Source organism: Ranitomeya variabilis, chromosome 1, assembly GCF_051348905.1.
Source record: "Ranitomeya variabilis isolate aRanVar5 chromosome 1, aRanVar5.hap1, whole genome shotgun sequence".
Taxonomy (NCBI): Eukaryota; Metazoa; Chordata; class Amphibia; order Anura; family Dendrobatidae; genus Ranitomeya; species Ranitomeya variabilis.
Window position 1 is genome coordinate 1,046,101,318 of NC_135232.1, and position 25,172 is coordinate 1,046,126,489.

The 25,172-nt window shown below is 45.1% G+C and overlaps 1 protein-coding gene across 1 annotated transcript; it reads right to left on the reverse strand.

The window, feature by feature from the left end:
* Positions 1-6,203: 6,203 nt before the first annotated feature.
* SRD5A3 (steroid 5 alpha-reductase 3) lies at positions 6,204-24,292 on the reverse strand. The gene is made up of 5 exons (XM_077279745.1): positions 23,938-24,292; positions 21,480-21,631; positions 19,033-19,224; positions 7,112-7,240; positions 6,204-6,851 (listed from the first exon to the last, which is right to left on the reverse strand). The coding sequence occupies exons 1-5, from the start codon at positions 24,219-24,221 to the stop codon at positions 6,592-6,594; spliced, it is 1,017 nt and encodes a 338-aa protein (XP_077135860.1). The 5' UTR covers positions 24,222-24,292; the 3' UTR covers positions 6,204-6,591.
* Between the last annotated feature and the right edge of the window lie 880 nt (positions 24,293-25,172).

Genomic DNA, 25,172 nt, shown 5'->3' on the forward strand with positions numbered 1-25,172 from the left:
TTTTCTGGATGAAGTGCAGACAATTTTTTTTATATGCCCATGTGATCTTATAGATAGGGCCAGACAGTCAGTGGCCACTATGTACGGGGTAATGATATGTAGTTAGCCTAAAAAACAAAGGGTGAACATTTCTGTTGGGCAAAAAAAATGTTGAATTGTATGAATTTATCAAAAAAACATGTCCTCAAAGGTGGGCAAAACCAAAGCGCATGCCAGTTAATGAATTTGGTCTTTTTCTTAGGGGCGTGCCCTTCGCTAGTACTGATCCTCCAGTCCGGGACTGGCGTAACATTTCTGGCGGAAGGTACACCACTAAAGTGGCATAACTTATTATGAATGCGGCGGTCAGGAGTCGCCACACCCCGTCCTGCTCACTTAATACAGGTTTTTCCCTCATTTCCTATAGCTGATGAGGACTTCAAGGGCAAATGGGAAGATTTAACTAATACCTGCTCAAAGGGTTTCATGGTCCTTCTTAAACAGATGAACCATGAGTCATTGGAGTCTATTGAGACAGAAATTGACGGTTTACAGGTTATTCTACAAAAAGACATGACAGGAGACGCTCTCAAAAAATTGAATGATGAGGTCGATGCTGAGCTCCAGAAATGGGCTAGCGACATTCAATCCACCAAAGCGAAGAAATTTCAGCGAGATGCTCAGGATAAACAACTTTGCAGTTTATAGATGGCAGAATCCATTTGGACGATCTCGTGCCAAATTTAGGAATACTAACTATTCCAGGTCTAGATCTAGACGCTCCAATAGATCTACCTGTGATGAAGATGTAACTACTGTGTCTCAACCTAGTATTCCATCCACCTCAGGGCCCATTAATAAAAGAATTGTGATGAGACAATATACCAAAAACAAAACATCGGGAGGAAGGACTGCCCGCGTGGGTACACAGGGGGGTTTACAGGTGTTAAATCTCTCAGCACATATCCTTAGGAAGGATCAGTTGGATGTCCTGAGTAGGGGCTTGACCTTCTCCCCCACTAATCCCTTTAATTATTTTGCAGCCCTGAAGGACCTCCATTTGTTTTCCCGCAAATTAATCCTCAAGAAGCTCCATACCAAAAGAGATACCGCTGAGGCGATGAGTGATATCGAGAGGGAGACACTCTGTGATTTGGAGGACCTGCTTGAGGAACAAAATACATCTGATATAAGTAAGTTTCCTCCTTCCGCTCGGTCAAGATCTGCCAGGTTTCCCCCCTTGTCCCTGTCTCCGGCAATAGAAATCTTTACCAAATTGGTAGGCGAGGATTTCGGACATATGACAATTTGACATCTAAACAGCATCAAGCCATTGACCAATTACAATCTTTGAAAGATGATGTTTTTAAACCGGCGGACAAGGGGGGAATGTGGTAGTCTGGCCGTGTGTGAAGTATAAGCGGGAAGCTTACCGCCAGCTCAAGGACTCTAATACATACCTCAGGCTGTCCTCCAACCCTACGGTCTCTTATTTGCGGGAATTACAAAATATCCTTATCAGGGCTTTTGAGGAAAATGTTATCACTAAACAGGTATTTCATGGATTGATGGTCAAGTCACCCAGGGCTCCAACATTTTATCTTGACCCTCCGGGGCGTCCTATTGTGTCTGGGATTGATGGGATCTGTGATCCCATCTGTCAATGTATTGATTACTATCTCAAACCCCTGGTTGAGACCCTACCCTCGTATGTGAGAGACACTATGGACGTTCTGTCGAGGGTCGATGGCATCCTTGTGGACCATGACACAATTCTTGTCACAGCCTACATCGAGAGCCTATATACCTGCATCGACCATTCCCAGGGGCTGGATGCTGTTTGCCGTTTCCTGGAGACCTCCGACCTGGACGGCCCTTTGTGTGAGCTGATCCTCGAGCTGGTGGACTATATCCTCATCCACAACTTTTTTGTCTTCAAGGACAATTTCTATTTACAGAAGCGCGGCACGGCGTGTGCGCCCTCGTATGCCAATCTCCTCCTTGGCGCCTGGGAGAGGGATATTTTTGGCGATGGGGGCCCACTGTCCGCTGCCCATGTCATGTGCTGTGCTGGTATCGCTATATTGATGACATCCTGTTTTTGTGGGGGGGATCCGTCCACAGCTCGAGGACTTCATGAGGACTCTTAATGACAACATGTGCAACATACGGCTCACATATACTTTCAATGCAGTTACGGTTGACTTCTTGGACATTCGTCTCGAGGTCGATTCCGACCGGCGCATCCAGACGGATGTATTCAGGAAGCCAACCTCTGTTAATTCTTTACTGCACGCTACCTCTGCCCATTATCCAGCCACGGTCAGGGCCGTCCCGGTCAGACAGTTCCTCAGGATGCGGCGAATGTGCTCCTCTGAGGCCAAATTTGAATTACAGGCAACTGACCTAAAACAGAGGTTTATGGCCCGCGGCTATAGCCGCAGATCTGTTAAAGCTGGCTACGATCGTACCAAGAAAACCCCTCGGAGTGATCTATTACACTCTACTACGCAACTTCGTGCTGTGGGTGGCGGTGGACCTATCAGGTTAGTCTCCACCTATAATCACGAATGGGAGAGTATGCGCTCCATCCTAAAGAAACATTGGCCTGTCCTTCGAACAGAACCCTCTCTGGCTGCCGCCTTGGGCAGTCTCCCCCTCATGACCCCGAAAAGGTGTAAGAACCTTAGTGACATGTTGGTTAGGAGCCATTACACTCCTGCTCCAATAAACACTTTCGGTACAAGTGGGACTCGCCCAGGATCCACTCCGTGTGGGCACTGTCTTGCCTGCGCCAATGTCCTGCGCTGCTCGAATTTTACTTTGAGCGATGGCTCTAAAGAATTCCCAATAAGACAACGCAAACCCTGCAGCACTACCAACGTAATATACTATGCCACCTGTCCATGCCCGAAGGTATACGTTGGTCTTACTACTCGTGAACTCAGAGTTTGTGTACGGGAGCATGTGCGGGACATTGGCGCAGCCAGGACAGTGTCTACTACGACTGACTTAAAAACGATCCCTCATCACTTTGGGTCACACCATAAGGCCGGGATCACACATGCGAGAAACACGTCCGTGTCTCGCATGTGAAACCCAAGCTCTGGCGCCGGCACTTTGGAGCGGAGCGTGCAGCTCCATGTGTTCCTATGCGGCCGCACGCTCCGCTCCACAGTGCCGGCGCCAAAGCTTGGGTTTCACATGCGAGACACGGACGTGTTTCTCGCATGTGTGATCCCGGCCTAATTGTAATGAGAGACTGCTTTCAGTTAGGGGGATTGATGTACTCCATCTAGGCATCAGAGGTGGTGACAACAAAAAACGCTTGGCACAGATCGAAACCAAATGGATTGTTTTGCTAGATACTCTGACTCCTAGAGGTCTCAATGAATCTTTGAGCTTCGCCTCCTATCTTTAGTATGACCTGTTTAATTTAATTTCTTGGTTCTTTTTCTATCATGATGTTGTACCCCATCATCTTCTTCCGGATTTATTGTTCGGTTTTTATCTTGTTTTTAATATTATTCTTTTCTCATTATCAGTAAAATTTCCAATCTATGGGTCCTTTTTCGATTCCCCCTGCTCCGCATGGATTTAACTGAAAAATCGTTTTTACAACCAAATATTTTGAGAGCTATCATTTTACCATATTGCAGCCAACAGTTATGTGAGGGCTTGTTTTTATAGCCGGACGAGTTGACGTGCCCAAAAATTGTACCAATAAAAATATGAAATTTTTTGATCGCTTTGTATTCTGATTTTTTGGGAGGTAGAATGAACAAAAGCCAGCAATTCAAGAACTGTTTTCTATATTATTCCGTGTGTGGTAAAATTGATAAGGCAGTTTTATTCTTCAGGTCAGTACGATTACAGCGATACCTCATTTATACAGTTTTTTTTTTGTTTTTTTTAGGTTTTGCAGCTTTTACACAATAAAATCATTTTATAGAAAGAAAGAAATATTTTTGCATTATTCTGAGAGCTACAGTTGTGGCCAAAAGTATTGACACCCCTGCATTTCTGTCAGATAATACTCAGTTTCTTCCTGAAAATGATTGCAGTCACAAATTCTTTGGTATTATTATCTTCATTTAGTTTGTCTTAAATGAAACACACAAAACTCCAAAAATGGGCCAGACAAAAGTATTGGCACCCTCAGCCTAATACTTGGTTGCACAACCTTTCGGCAAAATAACTGCGACCAACCGCTTCCGGTAACCATCAATGAGTTTCTTACAATGCTCTGCTGGAATTTTAGACCATTCTTCTTTGGCAAACTGCTCCAGGTCCCTGATATTTGAAGGGCGCCTTCTCCAAACTGCCATTTTTAGATCTCTCCACAGGTGTTCTATGGGATTCAGGTCTGGACTCATTGCTGGCCACCTTAGAAGTCTCCAGTGCTTTCTCTCAAACCATTTTCTATTGCTTTTTGAAGTGTGTTTTGGGTCATTGTCCTGCTGGAAGACCCATGACCTCTGAGGGAGACCCAGCTTTCTCACACTGGGCTCTACGTTATGCTGCAAAATTTGTTGGTAGTCTTCAGACTTCATATTGCCATGCACACGGTCAAGCAGTCCAGTGCCAGAGGCAGCAAAGCAACCCCAAAACATCAGGGAACCTCCGCAATGTTTGACTGTAGGGACCGTGTTCTTTTCTTTGAATGCCTCTTTTTTTCTCCTGTAAACTATGTTGATGCCTTTGCCTAAAAAGCTCTACTTTTGTCTCATCTGACCAGAGAACATTCTTCCAAAACGTTTTAGGCTTTTTCAGGTAAGTTTTGGCAAACTCCAGCCTGGCTTTTTTATGTCTCGGGGTAAGAAGTGGGGTCTTCCTGGGTCTCCTACCATACAGTCCCTTTTCATTCAGACGCTGACGGATAGTACGGGTTGACACTGTTGTACCCTCGGACTGCAGGGCAGCTTGAACTTGTTTGGATGTTAGTCGAGGTTCTTTATCCAACATCTGCACAATCTTGCGTTGAAATCTCTTGTCAATTTTTCTTTTCCGTCCACAGCTAGGGAGGTTAGCCACAGTGCCATGGGCTTTATACTTCTTGATGACACTGCGCACGGTAGACACAGGAACATTCAGGTCTTTGGAGATGGACTTGTAGACTTGAGATTGCTCATGCTTCCTCACAATTTGGTTTCTCAAGTCCTCAGACAGTTCTTTGGTCTTCTTTCTTTTCTCCATGCTCAATGCGGTACACACAAGAACACAGGACAGAGGTTGAGTCAACTTTAATCCATGTCAACTGGCTGCAAGTGTGATTTAGTTATTGCCAACACCTGTTAGGTGCCACAGGTAAGTTACAGGTGCTGTTAATTACACAAATTAGAGAAGCATCACATGATTTTTCGAACAGTGCCAATACTTTTGTCCACCCCCTTTATGTTTGGTGTGGAATTATATCCAATTTGGCTTTAGGACAATTCTTTTTGCGTTTTTTTCATTTAAGACAAATTAAATGAAGATAATAAAGAATTTGTGTTTGCAATCATTTTCAGGAAGAAACTGAGTATTATCTGTCAGAATTGCAGGGGTGTCAATACTTTTGGCCACAACTGTATAACTTTTTTTTATGTGGCACTATGCTCGTTCTGGGTGCAGCGATACCACATGTGTACTTTATTTTTTACAATTTTTTTTTTTTTTTTAAACATTTTTACACATAATATATTGTTTTACATTGTCCCACTAAGGGACATCATTTTTATACTGACAGATCGCTGATCTGCTATGCTGAAATGCTCCTGCACTGCAGAGCATCAGACCAGCGTCTGACTGGCAGGGAAGGAGGTGCCTCAGCTCCTGCTCGTCATGTGAAAACAATCGCAGCATGATGTGATTGCACCTGAGAATCGGATCGCACGCACCCGTATAAGCCTATGGGTGTGCATGGAACATCGCACTGCACTCTGATATCACCCGAGTGCAGTGCGATTCCCGCTAACGCCGGGAGCAGAGAAGATGGAGAAATTACTTTCTCTGTCTCCTCTGGAGCTGGGCTCTGATCCTTCTAATGCTAGAGGATTGGAGCACAGAGCACAGACACTCGGCTCCCGCAGGCAGCAGAGACAATCATCGGATGCCATACGCTAATGGGACCTGGCCTAATGCCGTGAAGACTGAGTCTGTAACAATCCATAGAACTTTTGGCTTCCAGTTCTATCAATAAGGAACAATCACTTTTTTTCTTAAATACAGAGCGCACACATCTCTCTAGAAAACATGCATTTAATGTTGGTGATGAGACATAATTGCAGTACAAAAGTGAAACCCCCCCAAAAGAATTGCAAGTTCTATTACACCAAAAACCTTTACAATGTATTTCAGCTGATCACCCTGAGCAAGCGCTCTGCTGATACGTCTGTGTTAATAAATGCTTACTTATCCTTACCAGTCATACATAGCGTGTAGCAGGGGGATGGCAACATCCAGTTGTCAATTTATACACATTTTTATTTTATTGGAAATGCAAGTATTTACTAAAAACAGAGATCCGAAGAGCTGTCCACATATTCTCCTATATTGGCCATGAGGATTAATAGTGATGAGCGAAGCGAGACCTGACACCCGCTCCTGATGGGCTGTGTCAGTCATTTGTTGTTAAAACACAAACGGTATAAATGCTTTTCTGTTAGTGGGGTACGAATCAAATTTCTGAAGATAAAACTCATGGCATAAAATAGCAGCCAACGACTGGTTAAACAAAACGAACAAAACTTGCAGCCACCAAGTAAGATGTGTTAGTCCAAAGAGGAAGGCGACGGAAATGTAAATCAGCAGTTCAGCAAAATAGTGAGGGCAGGACACGCTGTCAAACCAGTCTCCAGACGGCATCACGTGCTGCATGGTCACCACCTTACCTGCAACAGAACAGAGCAAAGTGCGTCATGACGCTAAAGCAGTGTCTATATGGTTACTAGCGGATAATCGGAGCGCAGTAGGAGTACGTTCACATGTGACCGATTTCACATCTCATGTATGGAAACTGGGTTTCATCTGCCTCAGATCAACACCCTGCCATCTAACCACTCAGATGCCGCAGTAGCAAGAGATCTAATGGTTAGAAATGCCGCGATCTGAGCTAGCTCAGCCCCAGACATTAGATCAGTATTTCACTTACCAGATTTATCCTTCCTGAGCCCAGCGAGAATCATATGACATCTGTTCTGGTGCATAGAGGCCCAAATATAAAGAAGACACCCAAATATGTGGTACCAGCGCAGCTGTAGTACGAGACCTGGAACGGTGACTGCAAAAGTAGAGAATCATGACAGGGGTGTTCAGATATGTATGCAGAAGACAAAATATATATCCTGAAAGAGTAATAGTACAACGTATGTTCTGCGCAGTGACGAGACGGCTCTTATCTGCACAACCCAACCTTACCCTAATTGTATGGAGCGACGCCGCACCCACTGGCCTGGGGTGTGTGCAACTCATACATACCCTCCGGTCCCGGGTCACAAACCGGCGAATTCGTGTGTGTGTGTGTGTGTGTGTGTGTGTGTGTGTGTGTGTGTGTGTGTGTGTGTGTGTGTGTGTGTGTGTGTGTGTGTGTGTGTGTGTGTGTGTGTGTGTGTGTGTGTGTGTGTATATATATATATATATAAGTAAGGAGGTGGGGTGGGGCGAGGATATTCATAAATCTGCAGTCATACGGACTGACTGGAGACTTGTCAGTTTTGATCGGACAACCCCTTTAAGACATAACTTGTTCCGCTCATCCAACACACACAAAAAAGGGAACCAAGCACACAACCCAGCAGCTGCATGACGCATGCACAGCACTATTTAGTCACAAGAATTTTTTTTTTCTTCTTTTTAATTTACTCCTACATACATTTTCAAAATCTGAAACATTATGAAACAGGTGCCAAGTCAGTAAAACAGCAAATATAGGACAGTCAGGCAGAAGTTAAATAAATAGTTTATCAAAAGTTGTCCGTATATAGAGAGACTGGCACTTCATACCTTAGTATACAAACAAAACCTCAGACTTGTGTAACAGCAGCCGATGAAGAGAACCAGGAGGTGAGATATAAAATCAATTTATTTAACAATAAAATCATACATAGAAAAGAAAACCTGTAAAAGAGCAGAGTGCCCAGAAGGGGGAAGTGTATACCATCAATAGTATATAGGAGATGGAAGTAGGACTATGCTTGTATTGTAAGAGATTACAAATACCCAGCACAAAACTGAATCAAGATGCCTGCCAATAAATTAGTCTAGATCAAGGCTAGTTATATTTAATCTGTTGTAAGAGTCTATGGTGTAAAAAATCCTGTGTAGTTTTCATATAATACATTTAAATAGGAGGAGGATAAACACACTAAATGACTCAATAAGATATATATATATATATATATAATAAAAAAATAATACATTTTTATTTATATAGCGCCAACATATTCCGCAGCACTTTACATTTAAGCGGGGACATGTACAGACAAATTCAATACAAGTTAAGACAATTTAAAGCAGTGACATTAGGAGTGAGGTCCCTGCTCGCAAGCTTACAATCTACAAGGAAATGGGGGGACACAATAGGTTAAAAGTGATTGTTATTTCAGGTCTGGCAATTATAATTAATAGGGATTTTCATATAAAGCTGCATGATCCGGTCATTAGCCCGTGTGTTTAAGTGCAATAGTCAAGTATCAAGTGCAGTTATCGTGTGCATGGAGGGTGTGGAGACAGATGAATAGTAGGGTGCAGATTCAGAATAATATTTGGAAGGAGGGAACAGGGCAAAGTTAGTTTACTGAGTAGTTGATGTGGTAGGCTTGTTTGAAGAGATGGGTTTTTAAAGCGCGCTTGAATAAGTCGGGGCTAGGTATCAGTCTGATCGTCTGGGGAAGTGCATTCCAGAGAGCTGACGCAGCACGAGAGAAGTCTTGGAGACGGAGGTGTGAGGATCGGATTATGGGGGATGTTAGTCTTAGGTCATTTGTAGAACGGAGGGCACGTGTAGGGCAATAGACAGAGATGAGAGAGGAGATATAAGGCGGTGCAGAACTGTGGAGGACTTTGTGGCTGAGATGAGTTTATATTGGACCCTGTAGCGAATGGGTAGCCAGTGTAATGACTGGCACAAGATGGAGGCATCAGTGAAGCGGCTGGACAGAAATATGACCCTGGCTGCCGCATTCAAGATGTATTGGAGAGGAGAAAGTTTGGTAAGAGGGAGACCGATCAGAAGAGAGTTGCAGTAGTCCAGACGAGAATGAATAAGAGCGACAGTAAGAGTCTTAGCAGTTTCAAAGGTGAGAAAAGGTCGGATTCTGGAGATGTTTTTAAGATGCAGGTGACAAGAGCGAGTGAGTGATCGGATATAGGGAGTAAAGGAAAGTTCGGTGTTGAATATGACCCCAAGACAGCGGGGAGTTATGGTTGAACCCTCCAGGGTAATTTCGATGTTGGGTAGAATAAGGTTAGTAGAAGGGAGAAACACAAGAAGTTCCGTTTTGGAGAGATTTAGTTTCAGATAGAGGGAGGACATGATGTTAGAGACAGCAGACAGACAACCCTTGGTATTTTGAATTAGGGTAGGGGTGATGTCGGGGGAAGAAGTGTATAATTGGGTGTCATCAGCATAGAGATGATACTGGAACCAAAATCTGCTGATTGTTTGTCCAACAGGGGCCGTGTATAGAGAGAAGAGAAGGGGGCCTAGGACTGAGCTCTGCGGAACCCCGTTAGTAAGGGGACGAGGAGAGGAAGAGGAGCCAGCAAATGATACAGTGAAGGAGCAGTCAGAGAGGTAGGAGGAGAACCAGGAGAGGGCTGTGTCCTTGAGGCCTGTAAAGCGGAGCATAGTGAGGAGGAGCTGGTGATCCAGAGTGTCAAATGCGGCACAGAGATCCAGGAGAATCAGCAGGAAGCAATGATCTTCGGATTTAGCTGTTATTAGATCATTAGAGACTTTAGTGAGGGCAGTTTCAGTGGAGTGTAAAAGAGCAGAAACCAGATTGTAAGGGGTCGAGAAGAGAGTTATCCGAGAGATAGCGGATTAGACGGGAGTGGACCAAGCGTTCCAGGAGTTAAGAGATGAAAGAAAGGCTAAAGACAGGTCTGTAGTTAGCAGTGCTGTTCTGGTCCAGGGATGGCTTTTTAAGTAAAGGGGTTTTGATGGCATGTTTAAATGAGACAAAATAGGGGTAACCAAGGGCAAAAAACGTACATAATATACCATCTGGGAAGTTTATAATTTAAATTAATTTAAGTAATGGTAGTAATTACTCCCAGCCGAGGTAATTTTGCCCAGGTATTGGAAAAAGACGGTTATCAAAAATAGCATACAAAGAACAGACGAGGAAATGAATCCAAAAAGATAACCTTATGTCTATAGTAAAACTGCTTTATTAAAGTGCAAGGCAAGAGAACAGTGATGACAACAGAGTCACCCAACAGTGAATAAAAACAGAATGTAGGACACTAGAAAAATGCACCTGCTGACTCATAGAAATAATCACTATGAACATTAAATAATAATACATAGAGTCAGAATAACATAACCAGCAAGGGATATTACCTATACCCAATAGACCTATACTATATACCTATTGGAAGACCGCTATAGCCCATATATAATTGCACAGTAGTTCATAGACAATACCATCATTACAAAAGCTATAGAGAGCGGTACAGATAGCTAATACATCACCCTGAAACACGGTGTTGGACAGGTGCAGAGTCCCGGTGTCCGCCCCAACGCGCGTTTCGGCACTCCTTCGTCAGGGGGCGCATAGTGGACTACAGAAATTGTGCAGTATAAAAGGCCAAGAACCGGAAGTGAACCCGAGTCGTGCCCCGGATGTAACCTCGCGTCTCCTAGCAGCCGCCGGTACAACAAAGGAAGGTAGCGCTATCCAGGCTGTGAAGGCCGATACACGTGGGGCCCCACGTGATCCGCCCACAACAGACACTGTACTGCCGCTCTCCAAGGGAAAAAAACCGGCGGGTGCATGCGCAGAGGTACATACAAGGGCGAAATCATCATCATCACTATATAGACAAGAGGGAAGGGGAGGGGGGGTTATTTTGATAGTCTTACGTAGACATAAATTACCTACAACTTGCGGGGCATTGCCATAATGCATACAGTGCGTCGATACAGTGTCTGTTGTGGGCGGATCACGTGGGGCCCCACGTGTATCGGCCTTCACAGCCTGGATAGCGCTACCTTCCTTTGTTGTACCGGCGGCTGCTAGGAGACGCGAGGTTACATCCGGGGCACGACTCGGGTTCACTTCCGGTTCTTGGCCTTTTATACTGCACAATTTCTGTAGTCCACTCTGTGCCCCCCCTGACGAAGGAGTGCCGAAACGCGCGTTGGGGCAGACACCGGGACTCTGCACCTGTCCAACACCGTGTTTCAGGGTGATGTATTAGCTATCTGTACCGCTCTCTATAGCTTCTGTAATGATGGTATTGTCTATGAACTACTGTGCAATTATATATGGGCTATAGCGGTCTTCCAATAGGTATATAGTATAGGTCTATTGGGTATAGGTAATATCCCCTGCTGGTTATGTTATTCTGACTATGTATTATTATTTAATGTTCATAGTGATTATTTCTATGAGTCAGCAGGTGCATTTTTCTAGTGTCCTACATTCTGTTTTTATTCACTGTTGGGCGACTCTGTTGTCATCACTGTTCTCTTGCCTTGCACTTTAATAAAGCAATTTAACTATAGACATAAGGTTATCTTTTTGGATTCATTTCCTCGTCTGTTCTATGTTTAAATGAGGGAAAGATACCTGAAGAAAGAGAGAGGTTAAATATTTTAGTCAGGTGAGCGGTAACCACTGGTGAGAGAGACTGCAGGAGATGTGAAGGAATGGGATCACTGTTGCAGGTTGTAGGCCGAGCAGAAGCAAGGAGCTTGGAAACTTAATCTGTAACAGGCTCAAAGATGTCTAGTGAGCTTGAGGTGCGGCAGGGAAGGGGGATTCAGGCAGTGAGGAGATTGGGCTGAGATATCCTGATGGATGTGGTTGATTTTAAATATGTGGCCAGATCCTCACCGCTGAGGTTGGTGATGGGGGCCTGTACTTTAGGTTACAGGAGGGAGTTTAAGGTTTCAAAAAGTCGTTTTGGGTTGTCGGATAGTGAGGTGATGAGGGTGGTGAAGTAGGATTGTTTGGCCAGATGAAGGGCAGAGTTTAAAGTTTTGAGCATGAACTTAGTGGATGAAGTCTTCTGCTAAGACAGATTTTCTCCACTGTCGGTCTGCACACCTTGAGCAACGCGTGTTTGCATAGTGTGCCAGGGCTGCCGTTGTCTGTGTCGGGTCTTTCTGCGTGTAGAAGGTGCTGCTTCATCTAGGGCATTCTTCAGTGTATTACTGAAGTGTGACAATGCTAAGTCTGGACAGGATAGGAAGGACATGGGGGCTAAAGATGTGTGGAGATTATCCATAAGCTGCTGGGTACTAATGGTACGTGTATTCCGATAAGTGTGGTAAGTGGGGGTGTCCCGGGTGAGGAGACAATTCTTGACAGAAGGAAAGAAGATTGTGGTCCGAGAGTGGGAGAGGGGAGTTAGTAAAGTCGTGCAGCGAGCCGGGACGGGAGAAAACCAGGTCCAGAGTATTCCCGTCCTCATGCGTAGGAGAATTAGCAAACTGTGAGAGGCCGAATGAAGAAGTTAGAGAAAGAAAATGAGAGGCAGATTGGGAGAGGGGGATCATTGATAGGGATGTTAAAGTTTCCCATGATGAGGGCGGGGATGTCACAGGATAGAAAGCGAGTAAGCCAGGTGGCAAAGTGGTCTAGAAACTGGCGGGAAGAGCCTGGAGGGCAATAAACAACCGCCACTCGCAAGGAGAAGGGCTTAAAGAGTCTGACGCCGTGGACTTCAAAGGAAGGAAATGTAAGTGAGGGAAATGGGGGGGGGGGGGGGGGAACCTGGAAAGCACATTGTGATGAAAGGAGCAAACCAACACCTCCACCCTTATCTGTTCTCAGGTTTGGCGGTATGTGAAAATTTCAGCCCACCAAACGAGAGAGCGGCAGCAGTGTCTGAATGCTGGATACAGGTTTCTGTAATAGCCAAAAGGTTAAGGGAATTAGAAACGGAAAAAATCGTGAATGTAAGTTAGTTACACACAGACCGTGCATTCCAGAGAGCACAGTGGAAAGCGATAGGAGAAGGCATGCACTGAATGTTAGTAAGATTAGCAGGATTTCTATATGTAGCTGGAGGGGAGTAATAAATGCTGGTGGAGGGAGGCCCAGGGTTGGGGGAGATGTCGCCTGCAACTAGTAAAAGGAGAAAAAACAGAAAGAGCAGGTGGTGGGATGATTTGTATGAACGTTTTCAGTGCTGCATGGAGGTATTGGATGGTTTGGAGTGGGTAAGGCTAGGTTCACATTGCGTTAGTGGGTGATCGCTAACGGACAGCGTTGCACGGCGAAAATGTCGCAATTAACGCCGTGCAACGGGTCCGTTAGCGCACCCATTGACAGCAATGTAAATTTCGCCTGCAGCGCATCACTAGCGCGTGCCTTTTTCGGCTCGCGCTAGTGATGTGCCGTTCTTCTGTGACGCGCCTCGGACGCTGCTTGCAGCGTCCGCGGCGCGCCCGAGGTCCGTTCCCCGCTCTCGCAGATCGGGGATCTGCGAGAGCGGGGACGTTAACGCGACCCCTGAACGCGGCCCCTAAATAAACATTGCGTTAGCGCAATCCGCTAGCGCTAAACGGATTGCCCTAATGCAATGTGAACCTAGCCTAAGAAATGTCAGTAGAGCCTCAGAGTTATACATGGGAGAAGGGAGAAAAGAGGGGTGGATATGGAGAGAGTGCACAGAATGTGTTAAAGGGCAGGCGAGTTGTGAGAAAGCAGAGGTAAAAACAAATAAGAAGCAGATTGATATGATCAATGCATAATGTAGTATGACTGACCAAGAAGCATGATTGTATGAAAAACTTATGCACCTTACCTGTCTTAACTGCCAAGCACTTTATACTGTTGCACGTGACCCGGCACACGTGCTATCCCAGCCAGACTAAATATACAGTTAGGTCCATATATATTTGGACAGAGACAACATTTTTCTAATTTTGGTTATAGACATTACCACAATCAATTTTAGACAAAACAATTCAGATGCAGTTGAAGTTCAGACTTTTAGCTTTCATTTGAGGGTATCCACATTAAAATTGGATGAAGGGTTTAGGAGTTTCAGCTCCTTAACATGTGCCACCCGGTTTTTAAAGGGACCAAAAGTAATTGGACAATTGACTCCAAGGCTATTTCATGGACAGGTGTGGGCAATCCTTTTGTTATGTCATTCTCAATTAAGCAGATAAAAGGCCTGGAGTTGATTTGAGGTGTGGTACTTGCATTTGGAAGGTTTTGCTGTGAAGTAAACATGCTGTCAAAGGAGCTCTCCATGCAGGTGAAACAAGCCATCCTTAAGCTGCGAAAACAGAAAAAACCCATCCGAGAAATTGCTACAATATTAGGAGTGGCAAAATCTACAGTTTGGTACATCCTGAGAAAGAAAGAAAGCACTGGTGAACTCATCAATGCAAAAAGACCTGGGCGCCCACGGAAGACAACAGTGGTGGATGATCGCAGAATAATCTCCATGGTGAAGAGAAACTTCTTCACAACAGCCAACCAAGTGACCAACACTCTCCAGGAGGTCGGCGTATCAATATCCAAATCTACCATAAAGAGAAGACTGCATGAAAGTAAATACAGAGGGTTCACTGCACGGTGCAAGCCACTCATAAGCATCAAGAATAAAAAGGCTAGACTGGACTTTGCTAAAAAACATCTAAAAAAGCCAGCACAGTTCTGGAAGAACATTCTTTGGACAGATGAAACCAATATCAACCCCTACCAGAATGATGGAAAGAGAAAAGTTTGGCGAAGGCGCGGTACAGCTCATGATTCAAAGCATACCACATCATCTGTAAAACACGGCAGAGGCAGTGTGATGGCTTGGGCATGCATGGCTGCCAGTGGCACGGGGTCACTAGTGTTTATTGATGATGTGACACAGGACAGAAGCAGCCGAATGAATTCTGAAGTATTCAGAGCCATACTGTGTGCCAAGATCCAGCCAAATGCAGCCAAACTGATTGGTCGTCGTTTCATACTACAGATGGACAATGACCCAAAACATAAAGGCAAAGCAACCCAGGAGTTTATTAAAGCAAAGAAGTGGAATATTCCTGAATGGCCAAGACAGTTACGTGATCTCAACCCAATTGAGCATGCATTTCACTTGTTAAAGACTAAACTTCAGACAGAAAGGCCCACAAACAAACAGCAACTGAAAATCACCGCAGTGAAGGCCTGGCAGAGCATCAAAAAGGAGGAAACACAGCGTCTGGTGATGTCCATGAGTTCAAGACTTCAGGCAGTCATTGCCAACAAAGGGTTTTCAACCAAGTACTAAAAATGAACATTTTATTTAAAATTATTGAATCTGTCCAATTACTTTTGGTCCCTTTAAAAACAGGGTGGCACGTTAAGGAGCTGAAACTCCTAAACCCTTCATCCAATTTTAATGTGGATACCCTCAAATGAAAGCTGAAAGTCTGAACTTCAACTGCATCTGAATTGCTTTGTTTAAAATTCATTGTGGTAAGGTCTATAACCAAAATTAGAAAAATGTTGTCTCTGTCCAAATATATATGGACCTAACTGTATATGAAAAGAAATGACTGCTAGCATTAGGCACCAAATGGCCACAATCAGCAATTAACCAATTAGCATAAGGCCAGAGCAGGCATTACTATGCAGGGTAAGCAACCAATGCTGAACAAGGCAATAAAACAGTGGGGAAAAAAATAAAAATTAGCTTTGAACTTCCCCCTTCTGCTCTTTTACAGGTTTTTTTCTATGTATGATTATATTATTGTGTTAAATAAAAATTGACTTTATATCGCACCTCCTGGTTCTCTTCATCGGCTGCTGTTATACAAGTCTGAATTTTTGTTTATAAGCAGAGGTTAAAGTCTCATGTGGTTAAGTGGGTAAAATTGCAAAGTGTTAAAAACAAGCACCGTTGCAGTTTACCTCTTAGTAAAAAAAAAAAAAAAATTATATATATATATATATATATATATATATATATATATATATATATATATATATATATATATATATATATATATATACACACACGCACTCACTGGCCACTTTATTAGGTACACCTGTCCAACTTCTTGTTAACACTTAATTTCTAATCAGCCAATCACATGGTGGCAACTCAGTGCATTTAGGCATGTAGACATGGTCAAGACAATCTCCTGCAGTTCAAACCGAGCATCAGTATGGGGAAGAAAGGTGATTTGAGTGCCTTTGAACGTGGCATGGTTGTTGGTGCCAGAAGGGCTGGTCTGAGTATTTCAGAAACTGCTGATCTACTGGGATTTTCACGCACAACCATCTCTAGGGTTTACAGAGAATGGTCCGAAAAAGAAAAAAAATCCAGTGAGCGGCAGTTCTGTGGGCGGAAATGCCTTGTTGATGCCAGAGGTCAGAGGAGAATGGGCAGACTGGTTCGACCTGATAGAAAGGCAACAGTGACTCAAATCGCCACCCGTTACAACCAAGGTAGGCCTAAGAGCATCTCTGAACGCACAGTGCGTCGAACTTTGAGGCAGATGGGCTACAGCAGCAGAAGACCACACCGGGTACCACTCCTTTCAGCTAAGAACAGGAAACTGAGGCTACAATTTGTACAAGCTCATCGAAATTGGACAGTAGAAGATTGGAAAAACGTTGCTTGGTCTGATGAGTCTCGATTTCTGCTGCGACATTCGGATGGTAGGGTCAGAATTTGGCGTAAACAACATGAAAGCATGGATCCATCCTGCCTTGTATGGAGCATCTTTGGGATGTGCAGCTGACAAATCTGCAGCAACTGTGTGATGCCATCATGTCAATATGGACCAAAATCTCTGAGGAATGCTTCCAGCACCTTGTTGAATCTATGCCACGAAGAATTGAGGCAGTTCTGAAGGCAAAAGGGGTCCAACCCGTTACTAGCATGGTGTACCTAATAAAGTGGCCGGTGAGTGTAATGTGTAATATATATATATATATATATATATACACACATTTTTTTTTAATTCTATAGTTTAACCCCTTTCTCACCTCGGACGGGATAGTACGTCCGAGGTCAGAACCCCGCTTTGATGCAGGGCTCCGCGGTGAGCCCGCATTAAAGCCAGGACATGTCAGCAGTTTTGAACAGCTGACATGTGCCCGCAATAGCGGCGGGTGAAATCGCGATTCACCCGCCGCTATTAACTAGTTAAATGCCGCTGTCAAACGCAGACAGCGTCATTTAACCGGCGCTTCCGGCCGGAAATGAGCGCATCGCAGACCCCCGTCACATGATCGGAGGTCAGCGATGCTTCTGAATAGTAACCATAGAGGTCCTTGAGACCTCTATGGTTACTGATCCCCGGCAGCTGTGAGCGTCACCCTGTGGTCGGCGCTCATAGCACACCTGCATTTCTGCTACATAGCAGCGAACATCAGATCGCTGCTATGTAGCAGAGCCGATCGTGTTGTGCCAGCTTCTAGCCTCCCATGGAGGCTATTGAAGCATGGCAAAAGTAAAAAAAAAGTGAAAAAAATAATATATAAAAATATATATATATATATATATATGTTTAAATCACCCCCCTTTCGCCCCATTCAAAATAAATCAATCAAAAAAAAATAATCAAACCTACACATATTTGGTATCGCCGCGTTCAGAATCGCCCGATCTATCAATAAAAAAAATGCATTAACCTGATCGCTAAACGGCGTAACGAGAAAAAAATTTGAAACGCCAGAATTACGTTTTTTTGGTCGCCACGACATTGCATTAAAATGCAATAACGGGCGATCAAAAGAACGTATCTGCACCGAAATGGTATCATTAAAAACACCAGCTCGGCATGCAAAAAATAAGCCCTCAACCGACCCCAGATCATGAAAAATGGAGATGCTACCGGTATCGGAAAATGGCGCAATTTTTTTAAAAATTTTTTTAGCAAAGTTTGGATTTTTTTTTTTCACCACTTAGATAAAAAATAACCTAGTCATGTTAGGTGTCTATGACCTCGTACTGACCTGGAGAATCATAATGGCAGGTCAGTTTTAGCATTTAGTGAACCTAGCAAAAAAGCAAAAACAAAAAACATGTGTGGGACTGCACTTTTTTTGCAATTTCACCGCACTTGGAATTTTTTTCCCGTTTTCTAGTACACAACATGGCAAAACCAATGATGTCAATCAAAAGTACAACTCGTCCCGCAAAATATAAGCCCTCACATGGCCAAATTGACAGAAAAATAAAAAAGTTATGGCTCTGGGAAGGAGGGGAGCGAAAAACGAACACGGAAAAATGGAAAATCCCAAGGTCATGAAGGGGTTAAAGCTTGTTACCCAAGTAACCGACCACCCCTGCAGTGTATTAGAGGTGGCTGGTTTACTACTAGGCAAGGAGCAGGTGCTTGCAAAATGCAACTTTGAAGATGGCCAGATGGCTAGATGCTGCAGAGACAAGGCTACCTCTGCTGAAACATGGGAGAGCACGCAGCCTGGATCAGCAATGGGACCATGCCGCTGATGTAAGCATCTTCAGAAGCGCACCCCCCCGGCACGCAGGAATCAGTTAGGCTGAGGTGTGGTGTACTCCTGAACACAGAGGAGGACACCCCTTTACTAATGCACTTTAAAGGCAAAGCTGAGTTGGAGCATGGGCAGGTGACGGTTCAAAGATTATGGCAACACGGTGCGGCTGGCTGCAGGCAAAGCTCCGCTAACTGATGGCCACAATTCTGGCTGTATCCTTACCGTGGACCCTCTTCATATGAATCAATGCAACAGGGAAGATTTAGCAATAGATCATGACAGTTTTCTACACAAATTGTGCTTTCCTCTTCCTCCACCCCTTGCAGCTAGCCCTTCCCCAGGATTGAATACTTCAATATGTCCCCTTAAATTCTGGTTTTTAAAGGAAAAGTAATTCACATCTAATATTGAAAATTGAGAATATATTTTTCACACTCACCCTTCTTGTAATCCAACTCTGCATGATCGAGTACAGTTATCCCAAGGAGGAGATAGTAGCCAATTCCAAGACAATACTGAGCAAGATGGATGACACCACCGGAGAAGACGCTCACATATAGACACTCAAGTAACCGTCTGAGACTGTGTAGCCACAGCAAGGACAGAGCCATAAGGGTAGACAGCTCTCCATCTGTAACACATAGCGTGCGGAAAGGAAAACCTTCAGTAGCAAAATCAGCCATTGTGCACATGATGGCAAACGTCTTCATAAATGTTTAGTCAGCAAGTATGTGCCCCATGGCGAGAGTACAGGGAACCCGTCAGGCCGATTTCTGTTATCAAACTTGTAGCATAGGTCAAAACATGTAATTGATTACAGCTAGCGTTGTGTATCCACCAGAATTAGTAAAATTATATATATATATATATCGTAGCACATAGATTAAGTAAAGTGACAGTGCTAAAATCACTCAGGAAGCTACATACTATGGTATGCTGTGCACAAGTACACAAATAGAGAGGCAGAAAATAAGTGGTGTCCATACATCAATATTACAGGGTGCCGGTACCAAATGAATAAGCTGGCCGATTGATACAAACCCCCACATACACTGCAGCTGCACAACGCACATTTCACCTGAGCTTTTAAAAGGTTAATTTGGCACTTTGTAATACTGATGTATGAAAACTCCTTTTTATTTTATTTTCTGTCCCTTTATTTGTGTATTTATGCAATAAAGTACCATAGTATGTAGTTTTTGAGTGATTTTTAGCACCATCACTTTACTAAATCTATGAGCTACGCTATTTGGTTTTTATTTAATTATATCATTTATCTACATCACTGATGCCATTTTAGTTTACTGACCATATCATTTTGTGTTACACTAATTGTTATTTATTTATAGTGACCCCCCTTTTCTGATCTTATTTAATTGAACTTGCGCTAATTTATTTTGCATAGATGTGTTATATTATTCTATTTTACTTGTAATCATTATATACAATTCTATGCATCGGTCTATTTTTACTGAATACTATTACTCTTTGCATCTTTATTATTTATTTTTCCAATTTGCGTAATCAATTTGTGATATAAAAACTGCACCCTACTGTAACCCCACTTCCTGTTTTTTCTCATTCCACTTGTGGATATTTTTCCCTTAATGTTTTTATCGCTATTGTGTGATCTATAATAATAAAAATTAACATTTTATCACAATTTTTCAGTTGTGTGTCATATTCATGTTTACCAGTGGTATTGGTTGTGGAACACCACATTTCTTGTAGCAATTAAAAACCCCATCACTGAGAAATAGGGTTTTCAAATCATATGCAGATTAGCCTGGAAGTGTATTGAGGGCGTGAACCGAGTACATAGAAACACCCACATTGCACTTCCAAGCTATTCTGCATGTTCCTGCAATGCTCAATTTATCAGCAGTGGCTCAGATTATTATTATTATTTTTTTTTTTTTATTATTGCTCTATGACTTATAGAGCCATACTACTAGTCTGATTATAGACGTCGTTCTGACAGGTTCTCCTTAAGGCAAACAGGCACTGACTTTAGCCAATGCAGAAAGGGGTACTCAGAACATGAACAGCGCCTCTAAGGGCTCATTTCCACATGCGAGGCACACGTCCGTATCTCGCATGTGGAAACCAAGCTCTGGCGCCGGCACTTTGGAGCGGAGCTGTGCAGCTCCATGTGTTCCTATGCAGCCGCACGCTCCGCTCTGGAGTGTCGGCTCCACAGCTTGGTTTCCACATGCGAGATACGGACGTGTGCCTCGCATGTGGAAATGAGCCCTAAAGGCTTGTGTTCTGTTCTGACAGGATTCATTATGGCACCTGGAGGCATCAGGAGAGGAGCGAGCATGCTCGGGTGCCAATAGTACTAGAGCACCTGAAGATACTCCATGTTCCAGTCCCCGCGGCTGCATGTCTCATGGCTGTTCGTCAGCCGCAACACAAGCAGGGGTGGTCTAACAATCCGCCAATCCCTTCATGTGTTGCGGCAGCCGTGAGACATGCAGCTGCGGAAACTGGAACATAGTATTGGAGCACACTGAAGATGCACCTGATGGGAACAGTGCAGAAAATCAATGATTGCCACAGATCTCACACTTTATGATGCAGGGAAAATCCAGAGTATTCCTGCAACAAGCAGACAAGTCCTATGTGCAAATACAACACGTTCTCTCGTAGCGGCTTTTTAACCAAACATCCCGTGTGACATGGCCTCATAGATACAAATTACAGACGTCTGCAAATATGAACTATTTTCTCTGGATGGCTGATAAGTAATGATGGCTACTGTTCTGCCCCACCTCCACAGACAATGCGAATTGTCCTCTTTATTAATGCCCTTTTGTAGGTGCATAGCCTTAGGATTCCTATTGTAAGCGAGTTTATGAAAAGGAAATGCAACAGTGTGCTCACCCGATATCTTTTGATTGGAGTCCTTGTGGAAAAAGTTAAGTAGCAGCTGCATCCATTGTGGTAATCGGACACCTAGCAGTGAGGAGCGCACAAGAAGTCCCAGCAATGCCCCATTCCAGATTACAGACAAAAAATAGAAATGCCAAAACCACCTGTAAACAAAAAAAGTGGTATAAATGAAATGTGATCAGTGTCTCCTAATAATCTACCCATCAGATGGATGCTGCACCTAGGAGTGTCACTCCACAAACAATAAATCTACTAATATCAGTACCCTCATGTTGTAGGCACGTGTATAGCACCCCAGGATTAGAATGTGGGGCGTGACTGTACAGTAGGGGGGTGGGAGATTCTGGATGTGTCCAGGGAAGTATGCGGGTTTCACATAAAAATGCCGCTACCCCTTCTATAGCTGTGGGCAGCACACGTGGTTGTCCCAAGTATACAGGAGGGAGTCCGCGGCTTCTCAGAGTAAGAAGCTGTCGCACACGAATAAACAACTGCACGTTAAAATGCAACAAGCCTGCCCCTGCTTGCTCCACAAAGCCATCACACACACACACACACACACACATTAGGTGGTCTGTCATTCTTGCCCAAATTGCACAGGGTCACCTTTATGGAAAATAAAACCTTTGTAGATCGTGCAATAAAACACGAGGATCATTTACATGGGCAGCTGAGTGCAATGCCGTATCTGCACACATCTAAGGGTACGTTCCCACGGTCAGTATTAGGCAGCGCTTTGGATGTAGCACATGTCCGCTCCGTCCAAAGCGCTGCTGGCTTTTCAATGCAGGTGATTGTGCATGTGATCATTGAACCATGCGGAATCACCGTGTCCAATAAATTGTATGGGTGAGATTTATCTTGCAGAGGCTCTCGGCTCCCCAAGAGAAATAGACATGCTGCGGTCTGGAAAGACGCTCCACATGTCCGTCTCCGCAGGGATGCCATGGGGGTCCGTGCACACATAATGGAGATTGGATTTCTTGAAATTACATCCACTAAGCTATAACATCTGGAAGTAGGCAGCATCCAACCCGCAGCATTTACTGACCGTGGGAACATACCCTAAGGGCTTGTGCACGTGGCCATATTTATAGACCAAGTGTGAAATGACAAAGTATTGGATCGCACTTGGACAAAAGTTATTCTATAGGGCGGTGCACATGTGCCTCATTAATCTCCGCCCAAAGTGGTGCACAAAAAAAGGATTCAAAACAAAGTATAATAATAATGAATTGGGCTGTAGCTTTATTTACTTCCTGTGAGGAAAAGTTTACAATGATAAAAATGTGCGACTGACAATGAACTTACACGCACCATTGTTACACTGACCCATAGTCAGGAGTGGGTGATAAATACAGAAGTGGTGACGTGTTTCTATTATACTTTCCCCCTGATTGTTCCTCTCCTGGTTTTGACTTATAAATACTGAATGTGTGAATGTGGCCGTACTGGAGCAGCAACTACAGGGAGAAAATTCACTGTTATCCTTCCTGCGGCCGCTCACTTCCAGCCATCGGAGTGTTCCGGGAGCAGCTAGTTCCTGCACTGTAGAGTAGGTGCGCGGTCAGCACTCCCAGCACGGTCCGTGTGTGCAGCGAGCTGACAGTGTACAGGTGACTACAGCGCTCAGTGTTACCGGAAATCCAACCCACAGCGGAGCCTCGGGCCACTCTGAAGGGTCATGGTGATAGTTGTAAGACAAAACCAGGAGCGGTCACAAGTGCTGAGAATCTGCCTTACAAACATTAGTGGAAATTACTGATGTAATATGTGAGGCCACGCCGGATTCTGAGAACTGTCACCAGCCAGTGTGTGCAGTGGGCGCCCAGGAGCCCCCACACCTAAGGCTACAGTATGTGCACACGCTGTGGATTCGCAGCAGTATTCCATGCATAGTACAGTACCATGGAAACCTATGGAAAACAAAATCCGCAGTGCACATGCTGCGGAAAATACTGTGCGGAAACGCTGCATTGTTTATTCCGCAGCATGTCAATTCTTTGTGCGGATTCCGCAGTGGTTTACACCTGCTCCTCAATAGGAATCCGCAGGTGTAAAACCGCAGGTGGAATCCGCAGGAATTCTGCGGTAAATCCACAGGTAAAACTCAGTGCACTTTACCTGCGTATTTTGCAAAACCACAGCTGAAAAATCCGAACACTATTCCGCAATGTGTGCACATACCCTAAGAGAAAACCTGCTTCCTGAAAATAAAATAACTCCCCACATATAACACACACACACACACACACACACACACACACACACACACACACGTAGGGTCTGAGGTCGAACTACAAGTTCCAGCATGCAATGCTGCCAGGTGGCAAAAGAGTCCAGGCAGAACGTGGACTGGGGGCAGTAACCAATCACATTACAGATGAAAGTCGCAACCTGATTGGTTGCTACGGACAACAACGACCCAACACGTGACCGTAGCATTCACCTCTTCGGCAGGTCGAACCAGCGCAGCCACGCGGGACGCGCCCGTAGCTTGGTCTTCCCATAGCGGATGAGGTCCTGGAAGACGCTGCACAGTCCGACGCGGTGGCTGCTGCAGTCCCCGATCAGATGCAAGAAGAGCGCCGACAGGAAGACCACGTCTAAGATCGACCAGAAGCCGGCCACCAGGCTGAACCCGGTCCCGGGGAGGAGCAACATGGCCGACTGTCCTGTCACCTGCAGCGCTGCCGGGATTTCTACACATCCGCCTGGGCTCCGCCCCTCCATCTCTAGGCAGTGCAGGATTGTGTGTTGCTGTTGACGCTGCACAGCTGATACTGGACTACAACTCCCGGCATGCCCTGCCTGAGGAGGCTCACCAGGCATCCATATCAACCAATCACAATACAGTTTTATTTGTGCAGCTCGCGTTAACTCTGAGCTGATTGGTGTCATCACTCATCTGCAATTGCCTGAGTCTCCCTGTATAATGTGCGGTTCACTGGCCCGTACCACTACATAAGGCGAGGGGGCGCTGGCCCGTACCACCACATGAGGTGAGGGGGCGCTGGCCTGTACCACCACATGAGGTGATGGGGCACTGGCCCGTACCACCACATGAGGTGAAGGGGTGCTGGCCTATAACACCACACGAGGTGAGGGGGCGCTGGCCTGTACCACCACATGAGGTGATGGGGCGCTGGCCTGTACCACCACATGAGGTGATGGGGTGCTGGCCTGTACGACCCCGTAAGGTGAGGGGGCGCTGGCCTGTACCACCACATGAGGTGATGGGGCGCTGGCCTGTACGACCACGTGGTGATGGGACGCTGGCCTGTACCACCACATGAGGTGATGGGGCGCTGGCCTGTACCACCACATGAGGTGATGGGGCGCTGGCCTGTACCACCACATGAGGTGATGGGGCGCTGGCCTGTACGACCACGTGGTGATGGGACGCTGGCCTGTACCACCACATGAGGTGATGGGGCGCTGGCCTGTACGACCATGTGGTGATGGGGTGCTGGCCTGTACCACCACATAAGGTGATGGGGTGCTGGCCTGTACCACCACATAAGGTGAGGGGGTGCTGGCCTGTACCACCACATGAGGTGATGGGGTGCTGGCCTGTACGACCACGTGGTGATGGGGCGCTGGCCTGTACCACCACATGAGGTGATGGGGCGCTGGCCTGTACGACCACGTGGTGATGGGGTGCTGGCCTGTACCACCACATAA

Bases quoted from the DNA above. Each gene is read 5' to 3' on its own strand.
- SRD5A3 (XM_077279745.1), bottom strand. From the start codon at position 24,221: ATGGAGGGGCGGAGCCCAGGCGGATGTGTAGAAATCCCGGCAGCGCTG. The intron at 21,632-23,937 runs GTGAATGCTACG...TTTTGTTTACAG, and splicing joins TGGTTCGACCTGCCGAAGAG to GTGGTTTTGGCATTTCTATT. The intron at 7,241-19,032 runs GTGAGTGTGAAA...CTACTTTTGCAG, and splicing joins AGAGTTGGATTACAAGAAGG to TCACCGTTCCAGGTCTCGTA.